The sequence below is a fragment of the Haliotis asinina genome, chromosome 7 (genome assembly GCF_037392515.1).
Source record: "Haliotis asinina isolate JCU_RB_2024 chromosome 7, JCU_Hal_asi_v2, whole genome shotgun sequence".
Lineage (NCBI taxonomy): Eukaryota > Metazoa > Mollusca > Gastropoda > Lepetellida > Haliotidae > Haliotis > Haliotis asinina.
The window spans coordinates 44,205,896-44,217,834 of record NC_090286.1 but is presented as its reverse complement, the minus strand read 5'-3'; the positions used below and the strand labels follow the sequence as shown (position 1 = coordinate 44,217,834).

Genomic DNA, 11,939 nt, shown 5'->3' with positions numbered 1-11,939 from the left:
GGCGTAAAACGCAAAACCGCTCAGTGTATCTTAACAAATACAGGTTCATGTCACCAATCACCAAATGTGACACGGTAGTTTCTGAAACGGTTTAGAAGTTCATGTGAACTTTCTATATATTTCAGGAGATCATCCCCTTCCGAATTCGGGTGTATAAATACAGCGAGGACAGAAATGTATTTTTACGCAATTGACAATATCCCGGCTTAATGACAGCAGTAAGTAAACACTCAAGACTGGAAATACACATCGGTAGTTGACATGAGGAGCAGCGATCGGTCAAATCAGTTAAGGATGACACACAACCACCCAAATACACACGGCCAAGTTGGTTTGCTTTAATCCCTTCTGTCAAAGAGGTCATGTCACAGATGAAGGTACTCTGCCAATGCATATTCCACACGTATAATTATTTTACCCCCGGTGATTCCTGCTATCGGTTAGAAAGAAAAGATGAATTAAGTGACATAAAATCATCCGCATGGTGATAGACCCAGCATTATACTGACTGCAAAGTTGTATAGTAATTCTGTATAGTAATTCTGTTTTTTAAAGAAGTAAGTCCAGATAAGGGGAAAGCACATTTAAGAACGCCAGTCTGCAAATTGCCTTTATAGAAATTATCATTAAACAATTAACTTTTACTTTAGAGACTTGTGCAAGTCTAGATCATGACGCCCTGAACGAGTAAAGTGGCAGAAAACTATAAGCCCGTGGGTAGTATTATGAGGCAGAGAACTGAGGGGCCTTAGTATCTGTAACAACGCATACAAGTAAATTACATGCACCAATCCTAAGCAAGTATCCTGTCCGATGTAATTCTATTGAGCCCAGCAGCCAACACTCCGACGAGCCTCTCTACGCCATGCCATTACCGCTACCACCTAAACCACTAGTGCCCGAAACACGTGTCGTTCACGGAAAAAGATTTCTTCTTCTTGAGCTGTCCCAAAATCTTGCCCGTAGTTTGAAATCGGAAATTTTCTCGCCAATCGATTCGCGCGGGAAAGTGACGATCGCAGCAGAGGTTCCACCGTTGCATCTACCAGGCGTTCATGTGACGTTTGCCCCGCTACGTTTACTGGCTCAATGGTATGAGTGAAACGATCGACAAGAGCATTATCAGTGCAATTATTGGCTCTGCCAGTGTACGTGTATACATGCCAGTAGTTGTGGAGCAGACGACGAGAGCACACACGTGTTGCGGGTTTCTCTGATCGAGCCACAGGTAGTCATCTCAATCCAGGGACTATTGTTATGAGGATGGTGCGTGGAAGGAACCGAAAAATTTAAACACCGTATTCCCAGGTCGTGTCAGTGATCGTGACATCAGTGCTGTGTCAGACAAATATGTGTGTAACATAAGATGGGTAACTGACCTTGTGTTAATTGGTCACCACATCTGCACCTTTCAGTGATATTATGGAAAGTGACTCCTAAAGCTGTTGGTCTGGCTTTAGCAAGATTTTCCGGAAGCAAGGTGATGCTACTTCAACGACTCGCGTGTTTGTCCTGATGTACGCACTTCGAAGAAGAAGCTGTGAGGGATTAGAGCTTTAGCTTCCACACCTACTTTGACCGGCATCCGGACCGAAATCAACACACGCGAGCCACTAAGTACTATCCCTAAAGAGCTCGCATCTTTATGAGTGATTTGTAATGAAACTAACAGTACCTCATCCGAATGGGGCCTTACCAGAGGCAAAATATGTAGTAACGAAACAGACAATTCGACTAAGGTAAAATTGATGTGACAGGAAATCACGAAAATGAATTTCTCAAACTCATCCAATTTTACTTTCGATCCCAATAGTATCAACTCGAACTTTGACTTTTTATCAAAGGACTCAACTGAGACTATCGTCTTGATATGTGTATATGTGCCTGTGTTCTTGCTGGCGATTGTTGGGAATATTTTTGTGATGCTGGTGATTCTTTTAAACTCTAGAATGAGATCAAGTGCTGCCAATTATTTTCTGGTCAACCTCGCCATTGCAGATATATTGGGTGAGTATTGAAATGAACAATAACTATGGCATTAATGATTCATACATCTATCCATGTCAAAGTCATAGATATCTATGGCGTCTGAACCGTTATACATGTGTATATGGAATATGCGTTTCACATGAGCAGGTGTACATTTTCGGAAATATGTCAATGTTTAACAGTTCATTTCTAAAGGAAATCGTATTTTAACACATACAGACAATATATATTTGACATAGCTTGAGGAGATAAACAACTAGAAATACGTACATGATTGTTACTGGAAATATCCCAGTCTGACCTAAACGTGGGTTGTAGATCACAACAATGACACACAGCAGTAAAATGAATATCATATTCTATTGCTGAATGATATCATATTTTTGTGGGTATGGTTGTTCCTCCATTGATTATGACTTCAGATCGTCCATGCCTAAAATAATCGACATCAAAGGGGTTTTGATATCAATATGGATCATTATTTGAAGGCTGAATAAGACTCTTAAAAGCTTTATACTATCTATAACGTGTATTGGTTTGCTCATCTCGAAAGCTATTATTTATTGAGTAGGTTCAAAGGTTGTTCACAAAACGTTTAGCACCACGAGCTCTTTTATTTAACCACACTAACCCGATATCATAAGAAACAACAGCTTTGAGTTATGTGATGACCATGGTACTTTTCCCATATCATCTAACATGAAAGAGCACTCTATAAGAGGGTTTTCGGTTTCAGCTTCCATCTATTAAAAGAATAGTAAAGCGGTATTTCAGTACTTGAAACTGAGATATGACGCCACAGATAACAATGCCAGATGCTCATGAAATGATTGGTCACTCTCATTTTGAGATTCCAACTTTTATGTGTGACTGGTGTTTAAATGACCGTGTTTGTTTCACAAAGAATTGAGAATTGACAACATTACTCAATGTGTATTCCAGCCCAGTCTAAGTAAACCTTTTCACAGTAGAGGAGTGTAACTAATAGTACTGAGACGTGTACTAGGATTGATCCCAGCGATTCCAAACATTCGATTCAGAGGAGACGACAACCTGTTCATCCTCCATAAGACTTGATCTTTTTGTGCCTTTTTTGAAAGTTCTAATCCGTTTTACTCATTTACTCATTCGAATGGGTAAAATACAATATTACGACTACCATTTTGTGTGTACTACAAAAGGCCGAGTACCATTTTTGTGTGTTGTATTTGTGTGATATGTACAAATCGTTGTGGTGCGTTCGTAAGATGTCTGTCCTTGAAACATTTATTAATGTTTACACTTCCTATCCAAACTGAAAGTTCATTATCCCCAACTTTTTTGGAGAAGAATATTAACCAGACCTGTACATGACAGGTGTTGGCGGAAAAGTTGCACGAATCTTACCTTTACAAACACACGCAAAGCCTGATCAGTTGTTCACCTAACCCACCACGGGTATATAAAGTTTAAATCCAAATAGAGAAGCGCATCGGACACGTTTATGTCACATGTCCCCCATGTGTTTGCGTTCTGAAAGCATCTGTACGAACAGTAGCATGCATTGCATGTTTGGGGAGCTGGTCCATAAAGACAAGGGAAGCGAAATAAGACTCCAATGATGTCCAGAACGCTGACCAATGATTAACGATCTGATATCTCTACACTTCGGAATGCATATAGAAAACCATAGTCTCTCATTCAGGCCTCAAGGCAATAATCTAGCAGTGCAATCACCTAATTCGACTCTCATCCTCTTCTCAGCCTCATCAGACTGTGTTCACCCTCCTCTCAGCCCTAAAATTAGGAGACTTACGGATTCTAAAATACTTGAGGCTTCCTTTATGATGTTCCTATATTGATAATATTACATGGCTTTCATTGGGGGCAATGAGCATCTTCGGTTCGAGCTCTTTCACAGGCACAACAACATTAACGAACTCACAGTGTCATAAACGCAGATACAGTCTTACAAATCGAGTCACACTTCAGCAAAATCAGGCACATTATCACAAACGCAGGTACACACAAACTAAAGCAGGCGTATTCTCGTAAAAGCAGGTACAATATCACAATCGCTGATACGCTCATACTCAAGCATACATTCGCAGGCATACTACAACTACAGCCTTACAAAAGCAAATACAGTTATGTATCAAACTCGGGTACATACCTGCGGAAGGAGACACAGTCTCACAAAGGCAAGCACAACCTTTCAAAGTTTCACAAAGAGCAGGTGAACTCTTACGACAGCACATTCCCACAAAAGGAGGTACAGACCTACAAAAGTAGGCGCATACAGACTCATACAAGGACGGACAGTATCGCCTAAGCATACACATTATTAAACAAACTGACAGAAAACCACACGCCACGCAGGCACATGCGCAAACTTGTCAATCCGTCTGATGAGAACTAGTGCAATACCTTTTCGACGTGTGCTACACATTCTGCCTGACAAAGAAAGCTAGTTTTTATTCTTGCTGTGGTGTCTACAGAAGAACAGTCAGTTTGACATTTTACAGATTACTTCTGGTCTTACTGTCCGAGCCGTTTGAACCGGCTTCTGTTTCTCTGTATCCGAAGAAGCAGTGCTCAGTCACGGTGACAAACGTTCCTGTTGACGTGGCTATCCATCTGACAATGATGCATGTCAGTGATGTTTTAATGATGAATCATCTATTGAAAAAACAACCACAGCCCGGATCACTTTACACAAGGCAATACGTCAATGCCAGGCAACATTACGTCTTGATGCCATTGTGAGCAGACTGATGCCATTGTGAGCAGAGCGTTGTGAAGATCCGGGTTGGAACTGACCTTCAGTAACCCATGTCTGTCGCACGAGGCGAATAACGGGATTGGGTTGCAGGCATACTGACTTGATTGACACGTGTCATCGTGTCCATTTGTGTACACCAATGCTCAAGTTCTTGATCCCTGGATTGTCAGGTCCGGACCCGATTGCGGAGTAAACTTAAACTCACAGACTCTCTCATCATTGTGAGCAAGAGGCAAAACAAAAATACCAGTAACGTTCACTAAAGGTTTAACATGCACTGAAGCTTTGAATCTGAACCTAGTTTGCATTTTGGCTAATATTACACGAAGTCCTTTAAAGAAAATGTCGACGAGGACTCAATATCATTCGAGAGTACAGAAAACGTTGTTTTATGTTTGATAAAATTGGACAAACAGCATGAACATGAAAAAACGCAGTTGAGTTACAATGACATGTGCCCAATCAAGTTCAGCAGAGCCGGACCACCCGATCCCATTTGTCCTTTCTTTCGACAAACATGGGTTTGCTAACTCTAATCGTTACGCTCAGACAAAATAGTTGTGACATGTGTAGTAGATCCAACAGCAGTAGCGGTGAATTTTACACACCATTCATAACGAATGTGTACTCATATACATACGCATATGAACTCTATCCACTTATTACTCATCCACCCGTTTAAGACCAAACAAAGCTCGAGGGTAATATCTAAGAAACAACTTCATTTTGTGTTCTTCCATGGTCTAAATTGAACTTCCTTCGCCTGTAACAGTACGCAGTCGTCTTTAGTCAACTGTTTTCTTAGTATCTTCACATAAGCAGTGTCAATTAACAGTTAATACCAAGCGTGGGCCCATGAAGTCATCTAATTGTTTCATCAAACTGGGAGTTCCAACGATGTTATGTTTTTTAAGAAAACAGAATGAAAAAGGTTAGTAATCCTCCCGTAAATGAATATTCTATTGATTAAGGCATCGAGAGATGTTCAGATGAGAAAAAGAACGAGTTGAATGGCGTTCCATGTAATTGTATGGCCCTTGTAGTCTCCCTGAAACTTGTGATTTTAATGTAAAATAAATAACGGAGTCTTCGACGACACAAGTGAGCAGTGAGGTTGTCGACAGCATTCAATTAATATTGCGAGTGTGTACGAGTGGGTGGACGAAGATTACACCTTTGGATTACTGAGAAATTAGACGTGATGTCACTGGTCAATGGTCCAAGGAGCAGGGGACTATTTGTTGGCAACAATGAATACATACGCACTGGGAGTTGTTGGGGAAACTGGAAATTACACCAACAAAGATCAGCATGAAAGGATGTGAAGAAAAACAGGATGATATGTAAATCTAGAAATAATGCAAATTGTTCTTAACAGCAAATATCAATGATCCCTAAGTGAACGTGTCCTAAAAACAAACATGTTTTTATTGGCATCATCGAAATCTAATTAAAGGTTTTGTTAATATGTAGAACGTATTAACCGTATTCATAGGTGGTAAAGGGATTCTTTTATCGTGACATGGACTCAAGGTGATTCCTCTTAAAGCGTGAAGCCCATTTCTGCTGCTCCGGCTATGGTATTGCCGGAATGGTTCTAAATGCCGCGAAAAAGCCATAATCCCTGAATAAGGCACTGTCAATAATCTTTTCTTGTATAACCGTGGTGGTATATTCGTGTTAATTTTGTTTCTTTTGTGACAATTTATTTACCCCGTGATTTAAATCTTAGCGTAGGCAGTCACACTCGACACCTATTAAAAATGTCTAAAAGGTGTGGGATAGACATTATTCGGTGCTTGCCGAGATAGAAGCCCTTTCCGCATGCAAACAACAGTTAATTGAAAATAGCAATTATGTTACATTTGGAATGGAATGAAGCTGAAGATTCATCAGCCCTTCATGAAAGATCGACATCTTTGATCTCAGCTTAACACTCCAAGTCATTTTCACTTCCGAAATGTTCCCTGAGAATATAAACTGTTTATACTTCTGTAATCATCTAGAATGTGAGGTATTCGCATGATGATAACTGGACTGTTTCACTTCTTATTGTTTACCTCATGACATAATCTAAACACTTGCACTGACCTTGACCTCCGATGACCATACTGTGACCTCGTTTATCAGCCGGGTCACGTATTTTAACGAGTGTTTAACGATCCAGATTGTTGTGTTCCTCACATCCATGCAGTCCGTCGGTAACAAGTGCTGCTTTCAAGCAGAACTAAAGCGAACATCAATTCATATACATTCTTCACACCTGATTAAGTTCCATTTAACAATTCAAATGTATGTATGTGCTCCTCAGTAGGTGTTGCCAACATCGTCGATCACGTGATGCTGTGTTATTCATTTCCTCTCTGGAATGTTCCAGTTACTTATTGAACCAAAACATACAAGTTATATCAGTTTCCTCAAATACACGCAGAAAAAGTCTAATGTTTTAAGAATTCAAGAATGTTAACATGGAATTGTTTAGATTCTTCTGTAAATAATATGACACTGTACATAACCTGCTCAACTTGTTAAGGGCGGTTGGGTAGCTTCGTGTTTAAACCGTCCGATTTACCAATAGGGTACAATGCTATACTTGTACAAGTCTCTACGTTAAAAATGAATACTTTAAATGACTATTAAACATTCCCCTGACACACAGGTCTAACAGACCAGCGTCCCTCCGCTTATCTAGACTTGCCTCTTTCAAGGATAGGATTAATATGTATTCATGGGCTCAGTGTTCAGAATATCCTTTGAGCAAGTCTAGGACAATGTGTGAAGCGCATCCTGGCGTCCCCACCGTGATACTGCTGGAATATCGCTGTAAGTGGCTTAGGACCCAGCTCACTCACTCACTCACTCACTCACTCACTCATCGTGTTGAGGACACCTGTTTATTGTGTACCATTAAACTTAGAAATGCCTTTTATCTACGGTACACACTTTCCTAAGGTCATATTCGTTGCCGCAAGACTCAGTAAGACTGACGTTGTCCCGTGTGTCTCATACCTGTACAAATAATTATAAAGGGTTCGGACCTTCATCATTACCCATGACTGCAGTTATTGGTTTGCCTTGCCAGAATATATCACAGACCGCCGTGGGCGAGATGAATCTTCAAAGTAAACATTCTACTGAGTCACTGCGCTATTCCTGGGACCAAGCGTAGTCTGATCCAAAACTTAGCTCTCTAGTAGAAGGACAAGAATGCTTACCCACTTCGTAAACAGCTGTTGTAATCTTGTTGATGACGACTGATAGTTGTCGATGTATTGCTGTTTATAGATGACACGAATGAGTGTAAAATATCCATCAAATGAATGTGGGGCGTAAATATCTCCGTAACTAAGCATTGATCTATTGGTTTTCTTCTTACACACTTAGATTACTTTAAGTTTGGTTGAAAGACAATTTTAGGGTGACGTGCAAAGTAATATTCTCATTTTAACCAAATATTGATGAAATATAAAATCATCTGAACGCCACGTCAAGAGAGCCTTCGACGAAAACAATGCGTTTCTATGTCAATGAACCAAAAGATAATCAAATAAAATAGATGTAATGAAACAACACTATGTAGACATCGAACCCTGTCCAGCGAGTACACCGGTAAAAGCTAATAACGTTCCAAGCACTGTCTTTGAACGAGTGTAACACACATGAAAGGGCTAGCAATCAATGAAGGTAACAAATCTATGCAGGAAATAGTACTACTTCTCTAGCCACTCTGTTAGCGGTGAGGCATGTTTCCGTATACTGACTGAACTCTATTTTCTGGAACTTTGAGTTAATCTAAGATTTGGCTGTTGTCAGCGTAAGGCACAAGTAGGGTAATTTACAGTGTCATGTTTCTAATGAAATACACTCTGTTGAGAAAATGACCCTGCTTTTTTCCCTCCTGTATCCCATAACGTATCGGGCTACTCATTCCTTTCCTTACTGTGACTTTAGATCTTCTCGTTTGTTTGACGTTTGACTCCTCACTCACAGACATATTCCAGTTATATTGCGGCGGCCTGTAACTTATAGGTTTGTACTAGAGTGAGTGAGTGAGTTTAGGTTTACGCCGCACTCAGCACTATTCCAGCTATATGGCAGCGGTCTGTAAATAATCGAGTCTGGAGCAGACATTCCAGTGACCAACAACATGAGCATCGATTTGAGCAATTGGGAACCGATGACATGTGCCAACCAAGTCAGCGAGCCACCCGATCCCGTAATCGCCTCTTACGACAAGCATAGTTGCATGGGTTGCTGAAGGCCAATTCCTCCCCGGAACCTTCACGGGCCGTTTCTGTACTAGACAATGCAGTGATAAACGCCATGTGCACCGATCTATGCTATTGTGATTCGGTGACATGTGGCAACCAAATCAGCGACTCTGACTAACCAGCCCCGTTAGTCGTGTCTCACAACACGCATGGGTTGCTGAAGCCAAAATCTCCACGTAAGGCGTATTTAAGTTTTATTTATGTTGTTATCGTATACACTCGTATATCCGGATGAACCTGGAAGGGCCCTGAAGAGGGTTTAAGATTGTTATGAATATATGATAGGAATGACTAAGTATAAAATAGTCTAGAAACAATATTTACGTTAAGCGTGTCCTACTCAATCAATGACATATCGCATACCGCATTACAGTTCAGTTCTATGAGACGTCCCCCTTGACATGATGTGTTTACCAGTTGGAATACCTCTTGCATGAAAACAAATTATATCGTGCGTGTGTAGATTCCGCTGAGGTTTAATTCGAAATGTAACACTTCGTCAAGGCTTAGGTACGGTTTATATATTACTATTCTTAGAAATATGGCTCGTTGAGAAATATATATACCAGACCGTGGATAAATATGGCATTAGTATGCATACCACGCCAACAACAGAAAATGTCGTGAATATCCACCAAAATAGATCCCGTCGCGGTATAAAAATCACTTCAAATCAGTGATGACACCAGGTTTTCACGAAGAGGTATGCTTATACCGCTCTTCCGGTCGAAGGCCACTCAAACAATTTATTTATAAAAGTAAGCGTTAGTCTTGTGTCCCAAAACGCACTGAACCATTTTTGTGATGCCACGCTGCCTGTAACCATGGACAATGCATAAGCCAATGATGGGTTGACCAAACAGTCCATACGATGTGTGACACCAGTGTGAGGCTCTCCCTACGTACGTTGAAACTAAAACCGATGTGGTTTTTTTTAATTACACCTCATACAATTGCAGACTTTCTGCTGCTAATATTGGCACATAGGAAAAACGTTTTTCGGCAACACAGTAGGAGAACAGCTTCACTGTCTCAGTTCCGCCATTCATATCCTTATCTGAGAAGACCTGTCCGACACACGGCAATAACAATGTGGTCAATTAGTCTTCGAAAAATTGTTTTATATACATATATTCATTGAAAGCACGACTTAGTAATTTGTGCGGGGAATATTACGCTAAAATTTATCCTTGTTGTGGTGTTTAAGGATTATTTGTATGCATGGTTAAAGACACATCGAGATGATGTTGGTGAAATTAGTGATGACATTTGTCGGACACTAAGAAAAAAATGGAAAAGGGGTTCTTTTTGTACTTCTCAAGGGAACGGGTCTGTTAGTCTTCTGTGGCGCTGCATATTACCTTCAGGTAAACCAGACACCTATGATTGTGGGTTCGAATCCCAGTTTGCAGCGATTATGTTTACAGGGTTGTCAGCACAGTACCGTTTGCTTCTCAACGTCTAAGATCTGAATCATCGGCTTTCTTCCCATATTGATGGGGATCCCATATCCCTAATTACATATATAACACTCACACCTATTTTCTCTTTGAATATAACGTAATTACCACATACCCATTCTAAATACAATGCACACATAGTGAGTGAGTTTGGTTTTACGCCGCTTTTAGCAATATTCCAGCGATATCACGGCGGGGGACACCAGAAGCATACCGCAGTGAGACCTCGTAAAACAGGACTGAAAATTGTATGTAAAATCATTCGGTTTACTTTAGGCATAACAGCGGAGATGATAGCACCGATCAAGTTTGACAGCACAATATTCATGGGTTTTTACCACGCTCAGTCAGCAGAAGAATTTTTATTTGTAACAGAACTCCAGATAAGGCGCATATTTGCGTGTTTTACTCAATTAAACCACACATTTACTCAATGAATTACAAATCTGGGAGTAAAAAAAAAACCGCACAGGAATCACTTATAAAACCCAATAGATCCATAATATATAACTAAATGGCTTGCGTATGATGCGTATGTTTGTGGTGCCCAAACTCTACAACAGCATTAGCTAATGGTAAGCGATGCCTATGTGTACCTATACTATTATAGCCGTAGCCACTGTACGGGGTTTACTCTAATAGTCACATGACTTCCTTATTTAGAAATGGCTGCTAAATGTTTGGCGATATGACAATTACTAAAACTTTAAGTCTATTGAGATGCATTTTAACTTATATATTTAGAAGAGTTAAGTACGCAAGAAGTATAAGAAACTCCGTGTAAAAGTACACAATTCGTTTTACTAGTGGGAGTACAGAATGCCAGTTACTCTTCAAAAAATGCAATTACTGATACATAATCAGACAAGGGAGTAAATACCCAATTGCTTGAACCATTTTCAGGAGCTCCGCAGTTTGAGTATATCTGAATGTAACACATATGCAGTTTAAATAGAATGAATATATAACGCAGTAAACCCAAGTTATTCCGTAAGGCACAGATGAATGTAGATTCGTTCGGTTACTCTGCTTTAGGTTTAAAAAATATGCAGACAAATGACACATCCCAATACTTTGGAGCGGTGAATTTCCACGAGAAGAGGCTTACTGATATACAACGTTGTACTGAGGTTCCGTTGTAGCGACAAATCCCTCTGGTTGTAACGTGTATGTCAGCTGCGTTAATGAAGCCTCAGGTCATATGTGCAGTTGCCACATACATCGCGTGGCAATATGATTTATTGCCTTGTTGACGCGAATCTATATACAATACATTCAGTTGAAATAAGGGCTCTTCAACAGGAGAAGACATGCGCGTTATGCCTCTCATGCATACAGATGTGTTTTATGATGGGTTAGTGGGTGCATATCAAATGGGTCAGCTGTATCCTTGTAGCTGCAGCAGGGTGGTCTTCAAATAGTCAGCATGGACTAGAATATCCGGTGATTGATCTACGC

At 40.3% G+C, this 11,939-nt stretch overlaps 1 protein-coding gene across 1 annotated transcript in view; it reads left to right on the top strand.

The window, feature by feature from the left end:
- Positions 1-1,769: 1,769 nt before the first annotated feature.
- The window catches only part of LOC137292018 (QRFP-like peptide receptor), an 83,844-nt gene continuing 73,674 nt past the window's right edge, over positions 1,770-11,939 (top strand). The window contains exon 1 of the mRNA XM_067823571.1: positions 1,770-2,007. Coding sequence (XP_067679672.1) covers positions 1,770-2,007 — 238 coding nt within the window. The remainder of the gene's footprint in view (positions 2,008-11,939) is intronic.